At 40.4% G+C, this 24,152-nt stretch overlaps 1 protein-coding gene across 1 annotated transcript in view; it reads right to left on the bottom strand.

Annotated features, from left to right (window-relative positions):
• Window positions 1-12,258, bottom strand: part of PCSK5 (proprotein convertase subtilisin/kexin type 5) — a gene marked incomplete at both ends in the record, with an annotated part of 173,808 nt that extends 161,550 nt beyond the window's left edge. Inside the window, one exon of the mRNA XM_082302244.1 lies at window positions 12,061-12,258. Within this exon, the coding sequence (XP_082158370.1) occupies window positions 12,061-12,258 (198 nt within the window). The remainder of the gene's footprint in view (window positions 1-12,060) is intronic.
• Between the last annotated feature and the right edge of the window lie 11,894 nt (window positions 12,259-24,152).

Genomic DNA, 24,152 nt, shown 5'->3' with positions numbered 1-24,152 from the left:
CTGGTAGTCTATGCCCCTTTTTGTGAAGCCCAGTGAGTCACCACCTTGTTTCTGCAAGTGAAAATGAGTGCATTTATATTTTTATATTTTGTATTTTTATATTACGCTGTGTTTTTATATTACGCTGAACAAACAAAAGTAACCTCTGCAGTACTTAAAGTGACTTCAATGCAGTCATCATGCATTTGCAAGTTCAAGCCATAACAAACTTATTTTTTATCTGCAAAGAAGTTGTTAGGCAGTATGGTAATGTTTGTTCCAGTACCACAGTAACCATTTTGATGAAGCTATCAAAAAGGAAACAAATACCTTTAACTTTTAATTTTGAGCCACTGCTTTCTGAAATCTTTTTTTTTCTCCTTTCCAAACACAATAATCTGTAATTTAAAATGTCTAAATCATATACTGCATCAACTGAAATGACCTTTGTCTCTATTTTATTGACTTCCAATCCTATTTCATGTTATATCACGAAATAAATGTAAAATGATGAGACAGTGAGGATGCATACTCATGCAGTATCATTAATGTTTGTTGGAAGTAGCAAACAGAACTGTCATATACCATACATTATTAGCTACTCCAGATTCTAAAGATTATTGTTTCTTTGTAATGTTTCTTCAGCTGTACTCTCATATATGTAATTATGATAAAGCATAAGAATGAGGCTTGACAAAGATCTGACAAGGCTACTTCATTCATGTGAACAGTATAAAGGTTAGTTAAGAGGTTTTATTTTTTGAGAAACTACTGCAAGAAAAGTGTCACAACAAACAATGTTCATATTAATTTCCTTTTAAATCTTGACCATGAAATACTTAATAGGCATTGTCCCTGTTCTGAAACTTGTAAACATCTACCCTACTCAGTCCCATGGGATCAAGTCCCTTCTCACTTACAAAACTGTAAGTCAGAAATAACTGTTGAAACTAATGAATTTCAGAAGCATAAATCAAGAGCAGTCAATTCTAATGGGGTAACTTGTATGAGTAAGATTTAAGAACTGGGTAGCTCTTCTATAGCAGTAGAAATACTGTTATATCTGTATCCAGTTATTTAAACATCAATATAAAACTCCTAAGCACATTAATAGCAAGGGAATTTATACTATTCAAAGTGACTAATGTGGTGACTTACATTAGTCATACTGTTTACAGCGAACATTTATATTGCCAGTGATAAACCTTTTCATGCTGTACTTTGTCTTACAAATCTGAGTTCAGTTCTTACTGGTCATAGGAAATACAATGTTTTCATTTAACTGACTTTCTCATGAGACTTGACTTAAGCAATTTCCTTTTCTATTACCGATAAAATTTACCAAAGAGTAATAAAGAAGTGACTCATGGGAATATCTAAGACAGAGTTAAGTTCATCTATGTGGGGTGTGTAGGCACGAAATCCAACCCTCTTATACAGTTAACCTAGATCAGACTTCCTCAACTTTGTACTCTAGCGAAGTCTGGTATCTTCCACTCTCTACGACATGTTTAACCAAACACAGAGAAGCATGCAACTTGTCCAGAACCCCAGGTTACTGAGACATTCATCTACGTTGCTTGGTTAATGTTGGAGCTGTACAAAGGTTTATATTTTTTTTTTGTGTAAAAGTTAAGCTTTTGTCAGCATTCTTTATTTATGTCTCCATATGTAACCCTGTTGACTTTGACAGGACAACTAAAGCAACACCTGTTCATGTAACAGTTTAATAATATGAACACAAAAAAATTCTCTTTGACAGCATCTAAAGATAGCCTAAAAGAAAAAGCAAGTAAGTGAGCAAATGAGACCAAAAAAATAATCCCCCAAATGACTGCATTATGTAGCTTTCAAGCACAGTAAGAAATAAAACACCTTCATCATCATAACTAACACTTAGTGAGGATTTGAATAGTATTACAGCACACCAAGGGACTCTATTCTAGCACAGAATATGTCTAACCCAGTCTAGCAATATTCCACTTAAAGTTGCTTTCCAACCACAACAATAGTAAAATCAACACACAAAAAAAAGTTACATTAATTCAGGCATACACAGGTCTCTCTTGCTGTACCATTTTTCAAAGTGCTAGAAGATTCAATTAGGCTTTCACTGGATTCACTGGAATCTTCCATTGTGTTTAATGGAAACTACAATAAGAATTTAAAGAAGAAGGACTTAATCTTTTTTCAACCCAGACCCCAGTGAGGCCTACATTTTAGATACAGTGCATTAATCTCATTAAGAACTAACGTAAGCTTCTAAATTACCTTGGACTACAGAGAAAAGCCAAAGAGAGCTGATACCCAACTCATTACAAAACATCTAAATTTACTAAAACTAATGATAAACAAGTTACAGCTCTCAGACCCTATCCATTTCACACATACAAAGAACATTCTCTGGTGATCTCATTTGGAGAGCAGAATCTTACAACCTCAGGGCTGAGAGAATGCCTGAAAGTGTTTCTTCTTGGAGAAAGGATAAAAGTTTCTACTGTACATTTGTTTAATCCATTGATATTAAGCATATCAATATACTGAAATAGGGAAAAGATAGTCAGAATGATAGCAGTGCATTGGATAAAACTATGTATTCTTCTTTATAAATGGATTTTCATTTCTATTTTAAAACACTGTTTCAGAGTCCTACAGGATAAGAAACATCAGAAAAACTACACAGATTTCAGCCACCACTAGAACCACTCACCATGCGGTTATGTTTGCCAGATTAGTATTTGTATTTGCCAGGCAAGAAATGGAAATTGCTCATATTTCATGCCACTGGAATGGCATTTATATACAAGAAAGCTTCAAAAAGACCCATCTGTTGCAATGCTAAACCATTTATTGATGCCAATAAAGTCCAAGGCCCTTTTGGGTCATGGAATAGTTAACTCTTACAGAAAACAATGTTCTGCAACTCTGTTCAATTACAGTTACCAGTTTTCCCAGGTGATGGTTTTGTGATTTGTCAGTTGGCCACCCTCATCATGCACTGACCTAAAATTCATTGGTAGGGGTCTGTTGTTAACTGACAATGGAAATTTAAACTACTCCAAGCTGAAGCAAACATTCGGCTGGATCAGACAGGCAGAAAGGATTAACGACAGTGATGCGGTGATGTGCATATGTCAGAAGCGCCAAAGCAATTCCAGATATTGTCATACATGTATCCTCTGGAATAAACTTTTATTTCAACTACGTATGAATAAAATTTATTAATGTTGTACTTTCAATTAATGGAAAGCAAATTATTTTGTTTACAAAGGAGCAAGGAAGAAAACTGTAGAGAATATCACAATTGATACTGCCATGCTAGCTAGGGCTGGAGCTCATGTTGTGTGGTAGCAATGGGATACATCTAGTTTGTAAACCTTACTGATATAATTGGGGTACATGCAAAAGCATTTCTAATGTCTTTACTAAGAGAATACTGAGACTTTTATAAACTGCTACCGAATACTTCATGGAGTAAAATACTTAAAAAAAAAAAAAGAAGCTAATCTGAGCTATAAGACCACTCTGTAGGTATCTGCATTAGTGTCACTCTATACCCCATTGGTAAAACTACCAGCTGCACAAGATGGGGCTTGGTTGCTCATGAACAGCTTACATAAACAGCTTACTCTGCGGTCCAATCCTTCAGGGAAAGGGTCTACTAATTTCCAAGAGGGCTAGGGGAACTTCCCCAGTTAAAAGCTGTTCATTTATGTTTGGCTGATTGGAGCACAGCATACTCAGAAAAGAATCAGATTTTTTTCAAAGTTTAGTGTTTGATTGATTTGTTTGTGTCAGTTCAGCTCAGATCAGTTACTCGAGATACAATACTTGACATTCTGCAGTTAAAAATGTTGAAGGAATATGCATGGAATAACTGAAGAAAAACACTGTAAATTAAAGTAATTGAAAACCTCATTTAAAAATCAGTTTCCACGTTTCAGAACAGCTGGGTGACAAATGTGATGTCAACTTTTAAGAGGAGATGTGAGGAGAGGCACTATGAACTTCCAAGTAACTACTAGAAAAATTAGTAGAAACTAAGAAATAAGATAATTAATGGACACTTGGATAAAGAGTCACTGCTTTGGAAATAGTTAAACAGAGGAGAATTCTGCCTTACAAATTTACTACTGTTCTTAAAAGTGGCCAAGCATATAAATAGAGATGGGTAAATAGATATACTCTTGTTGGACTTCCAAAAGGCTTTTGGCAATGTCCTTCACCAAGAGGTTTTAAGAATTTAAGAACCCATTGCATAAGGTCTTTGCAGAAGTAAGCAATCAAAACCAAAAAAAAAGAAATTAATTAATTAGTTATTTGTTTATCAAATAGCAATTAGTTTCTTGCAATGGGTGGAAGTGCCAGATGGAGTTCTGTTGGGTTCCATTGCAGAACCTCTTCTGGGACCTACACTATTTCATTACAAAAAATATGCATGGGAAAGAGTGAGCAATGAGGTGTAGATGTCAGCCACGACAGGTGTAAAAACTGCAACAGCTGGCTGTGCATGAACTGCAGAAGGACCCTGCAAAACTGAGTGACAACAGTATCAAACGGAATTCAATACAGACAAAAGTAGATCAACTTACATACAAACCAAACATCACACTAAAATGAATTGTTTAGAGTTGCCCAGTACCATTAAGGAGCGACAATCTCAGGGTTATGGCAGGCTAATCCATGGAAACTCATCTCAATAGAAGTCCCCACAGGAAATTACATACCAGACATTAGTTATAGTATGAAGAATAGTGCAGAGTACATGGCATTATGAGAATAATGAAAGGTTTTGTCACAGTACCTACTGTGTAGCTCTAGTCCCCTCTACACAAAGGACAATAATAGACCTGACAAAGTTGCCAAGTGGAAGAAGAAGGAAGGACAAAGATACGGTACAAAAGAAGCTGTATGAGGAATGGCAAAATAAACAAAGACCCTTCAGTCTAGATACAACATAATTTAGGGGAAAATATTAAAAATCTTAAAAAATCACATATGGCGTGAGAGTGGACAAAAATCGTCTTTCACCATCTCTTTTAGTAGCCATCTAACAAAGCTAGTAAGAAGCAAAAGAGAGGTGCGTCTTCACACAGTGAAGCAGCAAACTTTAAAAATCCTTGCCACAAAATATTGTGGATGCTGAAAGTTTAGTTTTATTTCAAAGACTGAACCAGAATCTGGACAAAGAAAACATTGAGAATTTCTAAGTATGCAGAAACCATATCCAGCTCAGGCAGGCTCCTTAGCTGAAAACAGCTGAAGGGAGTGTTAGGGAGAAGCATCAGACGCTTATGCCTGTGGTAGTGGTGTCTAGACAGATCTCCTAATGGACTCAGAACGGCCTTGCATCCTCTTGGGTGTATGTGAATAAGGGCTGCTCAGGTGAACAAAAATGTTATAGGATCTACTTCTCTATGCCCTATATGTCATACTACTGGCTTTAAAGGTGCGGTACAGCATGTGTTTTCTTTCCTGTCTGTCTTTAAGACATCAGGTTACTGTGTAAATATGTTCTGCAAAGAAAGGCTCAATAAAAGAAAAGGAAATATTCTCTAGCTTTATCCAGAAAGGAAATTACTGACAGACAACACAGAGAATGGAAATTTTCAGTTCCCTTGAAGTTGCAAAATAGCGCTTAAAGACTAACTAGCAAACTAGATAAAAGAATGTAAAAGTAGACATACAGGATGCTAAACATAGCGAGAACCAGTGGATAAACAGATAATGAGGCACCTAATGGGTTCTGTGGCAAAGTCATGTAACATAAAAAAACTGCACATGCCCTAAGAGACGTTCAAGGCAAGGTTTACAATATTGGGGGCACTCAGTGAATACGACTACTAGAGACCCCTCTAGGTGACCTTCTAGGACCATTCAAGGACTTCCAGTAAGGGTTGGCAGCCTGTAAATTGGTTCTAGGAGAACTGAAGTTTATGTATTAGCTAGGAAGCACATAGTAATGAATATGTATAATCATGATGGAATAAATACATTGCTGTAAAGTTTCACAACACACATTTGATTAGAAGAAAAATCCTCTGAAGGCACTGATCTAGCACTGTAATAAAGAATGCCTGCATTCTAATACTTAAAATTGTATTAGAAAGTTTACTTTCTAGCTGATTGCAGTATCACTACATGCTACCACTGATTAAACTATGTATTTCTAAAAGGAGAACATTATCCAATTCTAAGCTGGAGTTTCAGACACACAGCACTGTTCTATAACAGTTCACTGCCTTCCAAGAACTCTTACACAAAACCCACTAGTTTTGCTCTAGTTTGAATAACATATATAGCACAGGTTTTAATTGTGACTTGCAGCATCTCTATAACTCAAATTTGGCCCCAGAACACAAACCTAAGTGACGCCTGCTGCCTGCTGGCACCGAAACATCCTAAAAAGAAAAAACAAACGGGAAAAAAAAGGGAAAGAGCAAAGATGGGCCCTAGCTGATGGCTATCCCTTATTCAAAAGTATGCCTTCCCCTTAGGATCAGGTTCCTTCTATATGGAAGAGTCTGTGCATACAAATTTGTCTTTCCTCATTTGTTTAAACTGTATATTCCATCTTGTCTGATTAACATGCTTTTTACAATCTCACCTCCATTGTGCAACATCTTGTAATCCACAAGAATTTCCACAACAAGCTGTTCTGGCAGGACTTCATTCTGCAGTTCTCATACTCTGCTGGACTTGCCAATGTTTCATTCCAAACAGTTTTTCATTCTGCAAGTATCAATCGAATTGGGCCCAGTATGTTGCCAAATAAACACTTACTGTATTAAGGTATGTATCTTTGGCAAGTAGGATTCTGTTTGATCATATCCTTTCCCGTGTTTGGCAGGTGACAAAGAGCACCACACGATATGGTTGACATGTACTTCCCCACTAGATGATTTTACAGTTGATTATTTGGAGGAGAAGAGAAAGGTACACAGAACACAGCTGTAAAACATGCAAATATGGCACTGGAAATATCTTGCCTGACAATGAGAATTAATTATGGCATTGTACAAAGCAGTGGAGAAGTTGTATACAAGCAGGGCATCATTTCTGGTCAAGGCAAACAGATGTCAATCAAAACACAGCAAGTATGATGACTGTAGGAGTGGGAAGTCTATCTTCTAATAGGAAGCTAGAAGCTACAGAAACAAAAATAAAGGCTGACCCTGAAAATGTACTGGGGAGATAGATGAGCCACTTAAACACAAGAACACATATACCATACTGGCCATGGCTAAATTTAGTCTGAAGTTGGAAAAAAAAAATCACTTTTAAAACTGGTTAATTTCAGAGTAGTTTAAAACTGTGGTCAAAAATCCACTTATTAATACCTTAAGGTATACATTACTCATGATTCTGTCCAATCCAATATTCTTCAGATTTTTGTATTTATTATATTATTTATGTTTATTTTGAGCAGATACTTGGCAAATTAAAAAGTTTATCTATCTTCAAGTACTATTTGAGTAACAGTACAAAATTCCTGAAACAGAGCACAGAATTAAACTATGGAACAGGAGGTCAAAACTATATAATGGGGTACTCAAACTTCTTTGCACAAAGGCCTATCATTTTGCTTTTGTCAGACATCCATGTAAAGCGGTGTAGACTTTTGGCGGCAAACTCCTTCCTTTGATGAAGACAACAACCTTAGTTTAGGCTCTTCATCTCAAAATAAGTTCCTTTCTTCCTTAACTGCTTCCTTGTCTTGCAATTTGAACTACTTAGTTTGCAAAATTTACTTCTGCCTCCCATCAGGAATAGATTTGGAAAATGAAAAACGGCCATTCCTCCCATTCTTTCTATCAATTGAACTTGTTACACAACATCTCTATGACATCAATGGAATGTCAGGTTTGAAATGAACTGTTAAAATGAACAGGTCTGAAATATTAGTTACTAAATCTTTGTGTGATCTGCTGGCTTTAAATTGATACTCCCAATTAAAACAAACAAACAAAAAAACCCACCACAAAACACTTATTGGCAAATGACATCAGCATTCACATTATTTAGAAAACCAAATCTGTTTCTTTTACTGTGATTCCTGAGGCACAGCTCAAGCTCAGCACACTTAGGTGCCTTTTGGTTAATAGTGTGCATTCCTCGCAGGAAGAAAACTGGAAGGATAGGGTGTCTGTCACTTGTGAAGGGCAGGGAATAGGCTACTCAATTCTGAAACAGATCAGAAAAGAAAAATTCCTGGAAGAATACTATTAGGAGAGGAAAGATGTGATGTGGGAAAGTGCTGACCCATCCTCAGCTCTTGCATAGACTTAAGAAAGAAAAAAGGAAGAGCAGGATCTGAAGTTTACTGTTGCAGCATTTCTCCCCCTTGTTGCAACCACAGATAAGATATCTTTATCTCTTCCATTCTTCCATCACCTTTCGGGTATCAATTGTTTGTTTCTCCTGTGCTCCTGAACCTTCAAGGAAAATCCAGTGCCTGAACAAGCAGCTCCTGGCACCTGATGACAGCAAAGTAGTCACAACATTTAAACCTATTGTACAAATTGCTACACAGACGATATGCTTAACCCTTGACAGCTGCCAACAGCGAAAGAAATGCTCCTGAATGTTAGTGACGGATACTTTGCTCTAAGGGAAAGGTCTGCTTTGTGCAGCCACAGCAAAACAGAAAACATGCCAGCAAAGAGGTGCTGGGGGATGCAAATATATATTATACTATAACCCAAATTGCTCCATCCAGCATGGAACTTAGAACAACTCCCTGGCTGGTTTACCTTATGCTATCTTATTACAGTCCCAGAGGGCTTGCAAGTCCAGACCACTGTCTTAGAAGACCCATGCAAAAAGAACAATGAACTTTTTCTTGCTAGAGAAACTATTAATTGCACTTCAATGTAGGTCACAAAAGCCTACATTGGAAAAGCGGGAAAGAAGTCAACTCTATGCATTTAAGTCCTGCTATTACATGTTTGTGTAAGTTTAAAGTCCAATGAAACACAGAAGACATACCTCTCATTGGTAATACAGGAAATACAAGATAAACAAGAAGTGTATCAGAGCAAATTGTAGGAAACAGGAAACAGCACACGCAGCCTAGAAAAACAGAGAGGATTCTTTCTCTGTTGTGCCATGTTCCCTAAAAATTAATGGAAATTTCCTCTTTTTAATGAACAGAGAAGATAAAGCTTCAAGTTTTCATAACAAGACACAGACACCACATAAGTTTAGGAGCAACAAAAGTTTACCAGAAGCCGTGAGAGAAAGAGTTCTCAGTTGCTCACCAGGAGGTCGTCTCAAGGCCTCTTTAATGCCTCCTTCCGCCATCTATTTCTGATTGACTTGTGCAGTCATTTAGGAAGCCTTTGCAGGTTTGCCATGGCAATGAAAATTACTTAAGAGGTATTTCAAGACTCAACTGGATATTCTCCAAATCACACAAGCATCAAAAAACAATAAGTTAAATTCCTCCTGTTGCCAGGAATGCACTAAATAACAAAAAGTGGGAGAAGGGATGTTGGCCAGTATTTACAATTCAGAGCCTTCCTGAGTCTACCATCTTGTCTGCACTGATCGACTTAATGTACCTTTCAATGCCATTTTTCCACAAACACAAAATTAACAGAATGGTCAGTAAGAATTAGACCTTCAGAACCCCTCTTTTCCACTGTTACCTTCAGCTCTAACCATACAATTAACTGTCAGAATACTCCTGGTTTGCAACTATCTGACTTTCATGTTTATACAGTTTCACTACTTCTTATCTTGAATATTTTAAAGAGGCTATTTTTCCAGGTAATTTGTAAGTTGGCTCTTTAGGCCAGCTTTAGTGGGATATTGATTTAGCTTTTTGCACTTTCTTTTTAAAGGTGAGCTCATAAATTTAATGTAACCAAAAATACTATGCCTATTGTGTAACTCTATGAGAAAATGCTGCTTACTGGTGTCTCTTGTCTTCAGAGCATATTCAGCTAAGAGAATGTCTTTCAACATCACACACAAAACAAATTTTTTAATTGCTTTCAATTGTGTCTCAATAATAACCAGTAGATTATTCCCCCATTCTCATCTTCTTTTTGCACTTCCTGTTTTGTGTCAAATATTTTCCTGTTTTTCTAGATCTATGAAAAAAGCTTGCTATGGGCAAGTCCACCTCATCCATCCAAACTGTTCCTGATTCCCTTTCTCCAGAAGTTAATACCTTACTCCACTTACCCATCTTTACCTGGACACACAGTCTACTCTTTTTTCATCCATACACCTAGTAAAGTATTTTACAGTTTTTAATTACTTATATTCTCTATTTTCTCTCAGTCTCATCTGTACACCTAATCTGTAATTTATCCATTATTGGTATCTCATAGTTGTATACATACACTTTCACCGACACATAAGAAACAACAGAGGCTTACTACATTCTTTACCTAATTCAGGATGGGGTTTACATATGCAAAGTATAAAAAGGCAGGCTCTGAGCTGACCAGCCAGCTTGACAAAAGAAAAAATGGGGAAAAGTGCATCCTGCAACTGACTATTGTTTATTTTGGCACTATAAGGGCCCAGATATAAATACAAACATCTTCAGCAAAAAATGTGTAAGACTAAAAAGAAAGCCTGTGCAAAAAATTTTGATTCCTAAATGGTAGTTCCAAGGTAACACTTTCATTTTGACACACCAAATTTTGGTGCCTCCAGCTGGAAGTAGTACTGCCTGCCTGCTTAAGCGCTCCATGAGAGAAGTTGGTACTCAGTTTTTCTAAATAACTGCATCTTTACACATCATGTTTGGTGCTACCCCAGTGACATTTTCCAGCTTTTCTCATGTAAATTATTTATCTTAATTGACCACACAGCTGTCTTATTCAGGCTTGCAATGAGTGGGAACACTGAGATGTACTTTAAACTTTTGATTCAATGATATAGTAAGTGGGAGCTCATTTTAAAACACAATAATAATCGGGTCTTACTTTGATTTGGTTGATATGAAAAGCCTGGAGTGTAAACACAGCTGCGTTTTTGTAAATCTCATGTATAAAAGGAAGCCTTCTGTACCTGTAAATGCTCATTTCTAACCTTTCAATTCACGTAGAATAAACTACTGTCTAGAAAGAACGTACTTGGATGTTTGCACCCAAGCATGAAACAGGACTGTTTATTTTTTAGGCACTCACCTTGTAAACCCTACATATGCAACTCGTATTTTGAGAACAACTTCGAGGAAAGACTAGAACACTGAGAATGAACCCCATATGAAAAAGTGATGTTAGGACATTTTAAACAGAACAGTGCCTAACTGCAGAAGGAGGCATTTTTCAGTGTGATGGGATCCAGTGAGAACCAGGTATTTACTCACTTGCAGTTTCTGAACCTGACTGGATCCAAGAATTTTCTGACGTGGTGATGTCTGGACCTAGCCGGTCCAGGTGTGGCCCCGGCCCCACCGGTGCGCTCTCTCTCCCCACGGAACGCCGCCGGCAGCCGCACGCCTGGCAGCCGCTCCGGGACACCCTGCCACCTCTTCCTTCCGCACGCCCCGCCAGCACGGGGGTCGGGACGCCCTCCGCGGCGAGCCAGCGGCCGCGGCTGCCACGTCCTGGCTGTCGGGAAGACGGGCGCTCGCTGCAGGACGAGCTCGTCCTGTACCAGAGCCTTTCAACTCGGAAGGGGGACACAGGAGACCGCCCGCCGCGGAGCGCAAAGTTCAGCCGCCGCGAAGGCAGAGAGGCGGCGCGCAGACCCGCGGCGGGACGCCCCCCGGCGATGCCTTCCCCCTCCCGCCCCGCGGGTGGCTCCCTGGCTCGCGCCCCATTTCACACCTGGCTTCGAAGGGGAAGGCCACGGCCCCAAGCTCTCCGGCATACCTGCCCCCGCGCATCACCTCCCACGGCCCGCGGCGGGAGGCCGGGGCGGCTCCGCTGACCGCCCCGCGGCGGCGGCGGGGCCTGCGGCGGGGCCGTGGTCGGGCAGCGGCCGCGGGGCCGCCCGTCCCTTACCCTCGTCGTTGTCCCTGCTTCGGCGGCGCAGGGCGGCGGCAGCGGACCCTGCCCTCCCGCCGGCCGGCCGCAGCGCCGGTGCCCGCTAGGAAGTAGTTGTGAGTTGCGTTACCTGTCCTATATTGACGTATCCGTATTTGCTCGCTATCCGGTTGGCCTCCGGGAGCCCCCCGGTTATCCGTACAGCCCAGTGGTTGGTGTACAGGCGCGTCCTGCAGGCGGGCAGCAGGAACCCCAGCACCAGGGTGAGCCGGCAGAGAAGGTCCCCGCCGCCTCCGCCTCCCCAGCAACAGCGGCGCTTCCAGCCCATCTTCTCCTCCGCACGCAACCCCCACAAAACTTCTCCTTTCTTCTTCCGAGGCCCTTGTCCTCCCCTCCGGGCTCCGGCGGTACGTCCTCCGAAGTTAGCCCGAGGAAGAAACTAGGAAGAGCTTGGAGTAGTGCATTGAACCGCCCGGGGGTTAAATGATGAGGGGTTGGGAATAGTGGTTCTGATCAGTGATTGCTGCTATGCCCTCTTCCCGCCGCTCTCCGGGGATTAAGTAACTTGCTTGTCAGAGCTTCTCTCACTGTTCCTGAGAGCTTCTCCCTCTATCCCTAGCTACATGGGAAGTCGTCTCTCCGCGGGGAGGAGGGGTCCTTCTCCCTCTCTCTGCGTTTCCCTCCTCTCTGACTTCCTTCCCCCTGCCAGCGGTCTTCTGCCTCCTCTCCCGCGTCTGGCTTTTCTTCGCCTCCACTCGCTCCCTCTCTCCGGAATCCGGGAGCAGTGTGGCTGCGGCGGCAGGCGATGTGTGAGTGTTGGCAGCTTAGAGCCTCAGTGCACTTCGGCTCGGCCACCTCCCTCTCCCCTCACTCCTCCTTCTCCTCCGCCTCCTCTCCCCGCCCTCGCTCCCGCAGCGGCGAAGGCCAGGGGAAATGGCAGCCGCGTCGGCGCCGCGTTGCTCCGCTCTCCGCGCTCCTGGGCCCCGGGCTACTGCTGGCCTCTTCAGCCGCCACCCCCGAGCGCTGTCCCTGCGCTCCCGCCGGGCCCGGAGGCCGCCGCCCCGCCGGCGGGGCGGCAGCAGACGCGGCGAGGTGCGAGGCCTGCGGCAAGGCCTCGTGTTCGGCACCGGCCTCCCGGCCTTGCGCCCGCGGGGCGCTCAGGGCGAGGAGGGGCCGTGGGAGAGCCCCAGCTACTCCGGTAGGCCGGGTCTGCCCAGGCATGCCGGCGCCGGGAGAGACTGCTAGGTTACCAGGCACGGCAGGAACAGCCCCACAGGAACAGCTGCTTCTCCGGCAGTCACCGTGTGCCCGTTTGCTGGCCGCGCTTTAAATACATTGCACGTCGTCATTTAATGCGGCCCGTCTGTCCATAGTCACCATTTTCAGAAAGAAAAGTGGGTGGTTGCCACTTTGACAGAGGAACGGTGGTCCAGACCCAAACAGAGAGGACAAAGTTCCCGGTGCTCTCTCATCCATGTCTTCATGCAGCATGGCTACAGCTTTGCAACCTGCGTCCATAAGTGGAGCACCTCTAGGCCTAGAGAAGATGTGGCTGGTCATCAGCAGCTGTCTCAGGCGCTGCCAGGTGCCTGGCTGGGGTGGAAGAAAACTCATGTCCACTCCAGCCCAGGCTTGTTGTTTAACGGTCTAAGCATTTGAGCCACCACAATGGCTTTGGACTACTGGTAGATCTACTTCCTTTTGTTTGAAAGTTAAAATAATTGTCTATAGTTCGGTCCAATAGACTTACTGTGTTGATCTGTTGCAGGTTTTGAAGGAATTTGGACGTGAGAAGTACTGTTGCAATGCACTAATGTAAATACATGAACTTTTTTTCTGAGAAAAAGGTGTAGGTAAAATTGACTGCAGGCAAAATTCAGGCAGCTGTCACTCTCTTTTCTGCTGAACCATGAGAAATAAACACAGAAAGTCATAGAATAGCATGGAGTTCCTTGTTTCCTCTGCCAAAACCTGTGTCCCTACCTTTAAAACAGCTGTCTTCCTAGTAAAGTAGAAATAGTAAAACGCAGAAAACCAAAGCCATGTTTTCCACTTCAGGTGATTCTCTGCTTTAGGTTCATTAATTTTTCCCTTACCCATGGGTATTATGCTGGTGATCAACATCTTCCCAGATCTTTTGATTGTTTTTAAAGGGCAGAAAAGAGGGAAATACATTCTTTATGTCCCTGTTTGCTTGATGTCTCTGAGAATTTATTTGCCAGTGATTACCTCTTCTCTGTTTGTATTTTTTTCTGCAGTTTGCGTGATCATTTCCTCAGTGTATTCCAATGTGCTGTTTAGTTCTGTTTGTACATATAAGACCTCATGGCTTACCTTCCCTAGGATTTTACACATGATGCCTTACTGTTGAGCAAATTGTTGTTTTATTGAAACTGCAGTCAGCACTCTCACTGGATTCAGCAGGCCCTTGTATGGATTGTAGCTGTTAGGACCAGGCAGTTACACCTTGTTGTTAGTATTCATAAATACACACTCATTGAATATAACATGAAATATCCTGTGGCAATTAGCCCTCATTCATTGGTTCAATGATAATTACACAAGTCAGCTCTCATCCTATATGTAGAGGGCTTAAAGTATGCTTAATCATGAATATCCACCTTACAGAAGTAAGTAGCAATCAATGGATCACAGAACATGAACCTTGTGCAACCCCGGTTTGTTTTTCTGAAGAGGGTGAATTTAAAATCTCTTTTATGGTCTTTTCTTGGTTAATTCTCCTGTAGTTTTGACCGCCGTATTTTTTGCTATAGATGATGGAGAGGGTTTCTGGCACAAAAGGTGCACCCTACAAACAAAAAATAATGCCATAATGTCATGTACCTACTTCCAACTTGTCTCACTTGATGGTGTTTTATACACAGGCATCAAAGCCACTAGGAATCAGTTGATTTGATAAATACATCATTGTCCCCAAGTATCTTTTCCTAAAGCTGCATCATATTGCATAGCCTTACAAAAATGTTGTGAAAATTGTGCTATACATAAAAATAGCCTCTGGAAAAGGAGGGATGTAGTCCCCAGAAGCATTTTTTCTCTGATTATAGTCCTCTTTGCTGAGGCCGCTGTGCTAGGTGGCAATTATAGCTAGTGTCAGACCATTTGGACATTGGTTGTGTTGTGAAGCATTTGAATATGTTTCAATGTGAACTCCAGACTGCAAAGTTTTGCTGAATACATCAGCATAGCAAAATCCTTAGGGGGACTTCACTCCCCACACCCCCTCAGAAAAAGAAAAAAAATAGATGTGAGAACTCCTGCCATGCCATATTCTGTTCTTTCATGACACAGGTAGGCAGTAGGTATACTGAGTACCAGGTGAGTGGAGGGGCCACTGAGGGGACTGGCAGCAGTGTGGGAGTTTTATTCAGCGTACCTCCTGTATGTGGACTGCCTGTAGCTGGTAGCTGGGCTTCCTTCTGAACTCTATGGCAAACCAGATAGCTTGTCACACCACAGGGAAAGTTTTTATCCCCTCTTGGCAAGGGCACAAATTTGCTCCCTTTCATCATAATTGTCACACCAGTGCCTCTTGTTTCCAGACACACACACCCCCTCCCACCCACTTCTTACCCCTCTCCTATGACAAAAGTCAGTATCTGCCTTACTGCTCAAAATGCAAATTTCCACGGGTCTCTCTCTTGTCCTTTACTTATTGATACTAATCCCTGAATCCCTCCTCTAGTGTTAATGCCAAATGATAGTGATTCAGAGTCAGACCTCAGTGTCTATTCTCACTTCCCTCCTATTTGATCTAACTGCCTCTTGTTTTGCTGTTTTGCCTACCTAGTCCTGAAATTATTTTTTCCTTTTTGATTCTTTCCCAGCCTGAAAATCCCTCTGGCTCACCAGCTCTGGCAGCTTTTTTACTGTGCTGTGCTTCATGTCAGCTTTCTAGCACTCCTCTGTGTTCGCAGATCAGTGCTCCAGGGATGTGTTAGGCACCCCAGGGTCATAATTAAGGAGGAAACTACATAGGACATATAAATTCAAAGAAAGAGGCAGCTCAGTGTCTTCCAGGAAGAAGTCCTGCAAGCAGATGTGCTGGCCCCTGAAGACATTCCAGAACACAGACTATTTTAAGAATAAACTGGGAATATATGTTCATCAGCTTTTGGAGAGGGAGAGTCTGGGCCGTAACAGATGAAAAAAAGGAAACCTTCAAAGAGTGGAGGTTGTGTCAGGGAGTTGTTTAGAGGTTGCCTTAGAAAGATGATTAGTTTTGGAATCCAAAGGAGTATTTAGATTTCCTTAGTTTCAAGCATAACTGTTTTTACTGTTTTTTCTAAACAGTGCAGCTAGGTCACTTGACACCAGCCACCATACGACCCACTTTTCTGGTACATGGTTCTTTGATCTGCAGTTTTCCGTGCTTCAGGCTTGGCTCTGATTTTATATATTTTAACTTCAAGTGCTTTAGAAAATAATTACGTTTTGGGGGGTTTAATTTGGTTTTTAATAAAACACTGGTTTTACATATGATCAATTATATTAACAAGTTTTTTCCTCAGCAGATTCCTGTCTATCCTTAGAAGCAGGGTACCTATTTTGAGTACTTCACTGTTCTCATGAAAAGCCACCTATGTATGTCCAAATTTTGAGTGAGAGTTTACACCTGTACATTAGACAGTTGTTTTACATTCAGCAGCCAATACTTTGAGAGGCATGCACCTCACTGAGCGTGCCTCTCACTGTTCCCAGTGTGTAGACTACAGTGTTTGTACACCTAACCCTGTATGCAGTCACAACAAAGTATGGCTTCTTAGTACTCTTCCCACTTCTTGTTGGTCACTATGGGAGTGAACATAAGTGATCGCAGACTTCAATGATCTTTCTGGGAATGCAGAGGAGGAAAACCACCTGTCCTGAATGTACAGAAAATAAGAGATAGGACAGGTAAAAGTACTCAACTGGGATGAGGAAGCTGGGGCGGGATAAAAGAGTGAACAGAAGGAAATTGGAATGGGGATTTGGCCTCTGTCAGGGTGTGCTCCAGCCCAAGCCTCAGTTTTTCCCTGAGCAATTTAATGTCAGAAGCTAAGTGATTCATGTAAGGAATTAAAGGGAATGATCCTTTATTTCTTGCCTGTTGGTAGTAAAGCAGAATCTGTGTCTGGATCTAGGAATAGGTGTGTATACTCGTAATTGGACTGATACTGCCTTATTCAATGACTATGTGGATTTCATTTTGGTTTTATGAATTAGGCTGCACTGTCTATTTTTCACCCTGTGAACAGAATGTCACTCTTACCTTTCCATCTTTGATGGTGTTTATTGTCATTTTTTGAAAGAGTGTCTCTCCCCTTATTATAGTTAATGGTCATAGTGGCAGGCATAATTAGAAAAGATGTTAGCATTTGTTACACTATCTGAAGAGACTCCTTCTGCCTCTACTGCCTCTACTGACTGCTTCTGTCTCTACTACTCTTCTACTCTAAGTATGCCTGTGCCGGCATACTTATTTGCCATCTTCCCATTTGTGCGCATGCATCTCTTTGGGCTTTAATCTAAACTGTCATTATTTTTTTTCTGCGTATTTCTTTTTATTTTCTCTTTTTAGTTGTTTTGGTTTTGTTTGTTTGTTTGTTTGGTTTTTTATTTCAGAGATCTAGTTGACAGTGCAGATAGCCGTACTGACTTGACTGGTAACACACAGTGCGTAGCTAGAATGAATGGCTACGGCATAGAGAGAAAAGACGGATGGTGGAAACAGGAATCTTTTTCAGTTGTCTTCAGTGCCTTACACAGCATCCTGTAACAGTGAACCCTGACTTCTTTTAATAAGAACAACTGCACATTTTCCATCTCCAGCTTCTCATTGGGTTGTAAAGTTTCAGTCACAGAATCTCAAATACATGGAAAAAAGTTAAGTATAAAAATAACATTTCTAGTCTTTGGCTCTGAATTTTAGCTATGGAAATTCTCATAGGCCCCTTTGATATAATGGAGGAAAAGATTTTTTTTTTTTTCTGAAATTACTTATCTGAGTGAATTGATCCATGTGGAAGAAGATGAGGCATTTTTTCCCCTAAGTTCACTGGAGTTAACATTCCAGCTAACTTGTTTCTAAATTGTCCCCTGAGTCAGAATTATTGTAGCTACCCTATTCTGTAAAATTGACTCAGCTGTACTGCAAGTATCTATAGGAGTTTCCTTTCCAGTTATAGTATCATAGAAACCATCAAATACTGCTATTCTTTTCTTACATCAATATGTTGTTGGTAGCATATGGCTGAGGTAATATTCTTGCTAAAAAGAGTGACCAATGGCAAGTGAGAGTCCAACCCAATTTGAAAAACATAACTGAAGAATAGTAGCTAAATGTCCTTATCTCAAGAAAAGAAATTTCATCTCACATGTTCCATCATGGCCTATCCTCATTTCATGAGCTCAGATTGGACTGGTTCCATTTGTGCCCCAATCCTTCTCAGAGACTACTGTATACACTTCATTAGGAGAGCTAGTATTCAGCTTCTTCAGACATGCAATTGTCTTCTGAGTCCTTCTTCCCTTATCTTTGTTCAGGTGCTCCATGCAGCTCCTATTGTCACAGTATGTTCATGAAGTAACTAACTTCTTGATGATAGTAGGATTATACTTAGTCTTCTTTATCTTCTTCTTCTTCTTGTGAGAGGAAGCAGAGGTCGTATCTTTAACCTGTAAGAAAACCTGAGCAGCTTTTCCAAAGAAAAATGTGTAGAAATAATAGTTTAGGAGCGTCCCTTTTAACCTGGAACTCTCCACTCCACCCAGTACAACTCCTTTGGATTATATGTCTGCATTTCTTTGCATGAAACTTGCTAAGTGTAATTTGTTGGTCCTTGAATTGAAAAAGAGCTTGTTTACTCCAGCCAGTGTCTAACAGAAGATGTGACCTGGAAGTGGTGAGTTTATTAATGGGAAAGGAAGTATGGCATGTTTTTATACCTGTGTTCCAGACAAGGAACAAGTTGGGAAAGGGTACATTAGGACATACAGCCTCTGTTTCTAGGTGATTGAATTCTGTCATAATTCAGTCATAATTCTCTCTTCAAGGCCAGACCCATGGCACGTCCTTTTCTCATAAGATACCATTTACCAGCTTACTTGCCCCTGAAAAGTGAAGAATTTAAGGGGTTTACCAATCAGAAAATTAGGGAAACCACTATGTATGTGCTCTACCCTGTGGTAGTTGTTGTGTTACTACCTGTTGTGGTAGTAATTAAACCAACGCCAAGACTGCAAAAATGGAAGTTCCCGTTCATTGTTTATTAGTTTAAACAAAACTGGAAAAATATTTAGCTATGTTTGATACATCCTGTCGGATTTTATGTCTGAAAGGAAACGGAGGGCAGAAACATAGACACCAATAATAATGGCCCAGCTACAAAGACAGATACGTCAAGTGTTTCTTTCCAAGGAGGTGATGCTGGTTGCATACCTCATTTTACTGTGTCAATTTACTAAGGAGACCATTCTGGTGCTTCTGTTAAAATGGACAGAGGAAACGCACATCTCTGCATATCCCTCTGTGCTCTGCCTGCTGAAGAGCAGAGGTGTACTGACAGTTTCTGTCAGGGTCTCTTTGTGTTCTTTGATTTGATGCAAAGGACAGAGTGATCTATTGATGAGAGCACTTTCCCAAATTTTCTTCTTCAATACTGATATTATTTTCTTCAATTTTCTTTTTTTTTCCATATCTACAATCAATCTGCCTTTTCTTCTCCACTTGTCTGTCTGCTGCTAGATTTTTCTCTTCTCTTTTTGTCCAGCTCATCATTTTTCCCCTTTTCATCATCCCCAAGACTTCTACTCTGTACATACTACACATGGGATGTTATTCTCTGTGCTCGCCTCTGTTTACCATGAAAAACAAGGGCCATTGTAGCTGAATGTTTTTGTGGATGGTGTTGACCATGATGGTATGTAATACAGCATTGCTAAGAAATCCTTACTAAGGTATCATATATTCCTGATAGAGGACAACCTAGTGCTCCTTAACTGGTAGTCCATGTTCAAAGTGCAGAGTCCAACCATAACGATTAAGGGTAACTCTGGGTCAGAATTACAGCACTGGTGCGTCTTCAGCACAGTGATGTGTATGTGTAAACCAGCACTGGAGGAAGTAACTGGTGAGGGAGAAGAGGGGTGTGGGTGTGTTTTGCTGCTCACTAATTCAGACAACTCATTTCTCCCAGAAAGTTCTGGGAATGTTGTATTGTACATAAGCCTCCCATGTGTCCAGTTCTGCTCACCTGTGCATTCATTGTGTGAAATGTAGTGCCTGGAGAATGATGATAACAAGCAAGTGAAATTAAAACATATATAGCCACAAAGCATCATCTTACGTTTAGGTAGATTCTAAGCTGCTTATCTACAGATCATTTTTAGATGGACTTTTGATTCTGTTATATTGTGTTATATACAAGAGTAAAAAAGAAAAGCACAGGAGAGAGAAAAGGGAAGGAATTAATTAAAAAAAAAAAATTAATTACCAGAAAAAAGCTAGAAAAGTTTAGCCCCTGGTCAAACTTAAGACTGAAATGGATATTTTTTTGATAACTGATAAGAATACTGTGCAGCTTTACTATGTGGGTAATATATGATTTATAATCTCTTTAAACAGTAATTTCCTTGCTGTTAAATGCTTACACATTTGTAAATTATGTGATATTCTCAATAAAGTAAATTTTCTATGTAACAGTTTCTTAAAATGAAAGCGATTTTGGTTTGGATTTTATCATAAGTGATGCAAAAGACAGTTTTTACTGTCTTTCTCTGCTTTTAGGAAATGAAACTGGCACAGTTCATGAGGAGATTAGATTGCTCCCAGAAAATTTTCACTCATTCTGGAAGAAATAAAAAACAATGGTTCTAAATTATATCAAGTTCTTCTGCACTCATAAACAATCCACTCTTTCTTTCCTTCTGTATCAGCTTTAGTTCTTTTTTGTCTGTTCTGTGTTGATTCCTCAGTTGGATAATTCAGAGCCACATATTTGTATTTTTAAATTTTGATTCAGCAAGTGAGCAACTGAAAAGCAAACAGTGCAAATGAGAACATTTGCCAATACACTTGTTAATAGTCTAACGCCTCTCTGTGACCCTTTGCATTTACACTGTTTTTCTTCATGCTGAAATGCAGATTATTCCATGAAACAAATATGGTGCAGGGACCTGTTTAGTGTACAGAATGCATAGTTCTGATAGCTAGCAGTTTCAAAAAAACACTGCAAAAACCTTCATTAAAAAGAAAAGAGCATCAGGGAGAGCCACTCTATTTGCATGTTGGAAAGTGAATGGATTTTTGTCTGTTCTGCAGGTCACGCTCTCAACTTGAATATTCATAATACAAGAAGTGTATGTATAGCATATAGTTTATCACCACTGCTAATATACCAGTTCATTAAGTTCCCTTAACCTTTCTTGAGTGCTTCCTGAATGCCATGAAGTCATGTTCACAGATACACACAGTATGAATGTGACATTTAAAAGCTAATGTTGAAGCTCTACCCAGGAAGTAAACTCTGTAATCATCAATTTATTTTCTAGGAACGTTCCCTGGACAAGGTCTGTGTGACCGTGAGAGGCAGCACCTTAAAATCCATGCTAGCTCTCTCTGAGAGATAAAAAAGACTGTGCCTTCTAACCAGAAGAGTCATATTTGTACTACCAGAGAGAGAAGCAATACCCTCTGATTTATATGATCAGTTAGAACTTGCCAGCATGGATGGATTTTGTTGTACCCTCTGCCTGTTAATTCATTTTCTACTTTATCTATCTATCCATCCATCCATGTAGTAAACCAAACTAAAAAAATATATATAATCACTCCCAGCACTAAAATAATGAATAAGAAATTACAATTTCTGGTAGACATTTAGTAAAAAGTAGAAGGAACTCAATCTTCAGTCTTGTTACTTCCACTGTGGCAGAGGAATACAGGCAATAGACAGTGTCATGTGCTCACTTTGTCAATTTTATGATCTGAGTTGCTTGGTCAGCTCTAGTTCTGGCCAGTTTTCTGATCAACTCCACAGCTGTATATCACTCTCTGTTGTCATCAGAAAAAATAATCCACCTTTACATGAGTATAATAATGAAGAGTGTCTGGGTCACTGAATCAGGACGATGTGTTTCCTGCAGAAGGTCACTGATTCAGGTCACATTACTATGATGCTGGCTGGCTGACTGTCTCTGGAGTGGGTGCAAATGTATTAATTCCTGATTCAGAGTCTTTAGATGCACAGACACATTTTATTAACACTGCTGCAAGACAGTCTCAGGATGACAAAGGTGGTGCAAGCATTTCTGAATAGTATTTTTACTGTTGCCTCAGCTACAGGAAATGATGCTTGAATACTGCATAAGCATTAGGAAAACAATAATTTCTCCTCCAACAAAACATGCTTTGTTTAGCACCAGGAATACCAGAGGTGAGGACAAAACAGAAAATATAAACAGAGAAAACAATATAACACAGTCGTCAAACTTTTCATCTCTAATGTCATAGGGAGATGCTGTGAGGATGAGACGTTAACACATGGATGCCAGCTGTAGCAACTAAATGTTTCAAGGAAACTTGTTCTTAGTTAATGAAATCCATTCACGAGTGACCTAATAAAACTCAGAAGAGATTACCAGATTTATTCTTGGAAAGGAAATAAAGTGAAATTCAGAGGCTGACAAACTCTAAACATGATGAAAATGTGACTGTTAATTCAGATTTTAATCTCCAGATGTTCAAATAAGTTTTTTGGGTTTTGGGGTTTTTTGAGATAAATGTTGCATAGTATGTTGGAAACCCACCTGCAAATGTACATAAAACAGACTAAGACAAAATCAGAAAACAGTTATGTTCAGAGACAGGGCTGGATATTCTCTGAAAAACTGCTGACATTATCTGAAGAATTCTGGCTTTACCATGAACTCATTTTTAGGAAAACTAGGCTGCTATGTTGCCCCTGGAGCAACCAGGAAATGGTGACCTACAGAAAGAGATTACTATACTGGGTTTATACTAACTGTGGCATATAGTACCTCAATGCATCAATGCAGCTAAATCTAATAAATATTTGATGCGTGCTATTGCATTTCTCCTTGTCCTTTCCCGCCTGTGTGCATTAGGAGACCATGGAAATGACAAGGGGTGACTTGAGGTCGTGTTGTAACCTTTGATCCACCTCTTGTGCCTATCATGCTTGCCTATGTGAAACTCTCTGTTGCAAACATAACTAAGATATCCCTTCTGCTGCAGATCCTCTATTTGTTGTAACACACTGGAAGCTCCAGGTAACATTATTCATTTTGTTTTTCTGCAAAGATAGAAATTACAAGTAGATTAAAAGCATCTTGTGCTTTAGACATGACAAGTCAAAAGCTTGCAGTACCCTTTGAAATGTTTATGGTAAACTGATGTCCTTCGTTGGCTGTCAAAGTAGCATAAGTGCTTAAATTATTTGAATCCTAATTAGAGGCAGTATCATTGTTCTGTGTATTTCACATGGGATTTTGCTATTGATCAAGTAACCTCAGGATTTGAACTCAAACTTTTAGGAAGCCCTTATTATAATGAGTCTCATTAGTGTCAACCTGTTTGATCAGCAATCTGACTAAAAGCCATGTGACATTAATGAGAGTCATTGTTTTAAAGGCCGTTAAAAACAGTACCACATAGAGATGCAGGCCAAGTTAAGAAAGTCTATATATGTGTGTGTGTGTGTACATGTGTAATGTATTTGTCTGTGAATGCAGTCCTATCCATGCAGTTGTTCTGCATAGCTTACAGAATAGGAAGATACAGCAACATACAGAGTATAGTTTACTGCTCACCTTTAAACTCCACTGATTTTACTGCAAACCACCTTCATTTTTTCACTGCATTATCTTATACTAGTTTCAAATTCTCTCAAAACACAGATGAAGGTCCTCAAGTTGTTAAGATGTTAAACTGTCAATATTACATATTTCTTACTACACTCTCAGCAGGAGATTGAGCAGTGAAATTTGAACCTTCTTGAATCTGTTTCTTCCAGCAAGACAATACAAAAGGGCTGACTGTGTTGGAGGTTCTGAGAATGTGAGTGCAGCAGCTCATTGTTGGAGCTTTGTATTTAGAATATTCATTTCACATTTGGATGTGGTTGTATCCCTAGTGTGAGCTATTCGGGCATCAGGATAGAGAAGATAAAAGGCTGCATAACATGCACACACGTTAGATAT

The sequence above is a fragment of the Coloeus monedula genome (assembly GCF_965178545.1).
Source record: "Coloeus monedula genome assembly, chromosome: Z".
NCBI lineage: Eukaryota > Metazoa > Chordata > Aves > Passeriformes > Corvidae > Coloeus > Coloeus monedula.
Note: the sequence above shows the minus strand (reverse complement) of the source record. Positions and strands in the feature narration are given on the sequence as shown.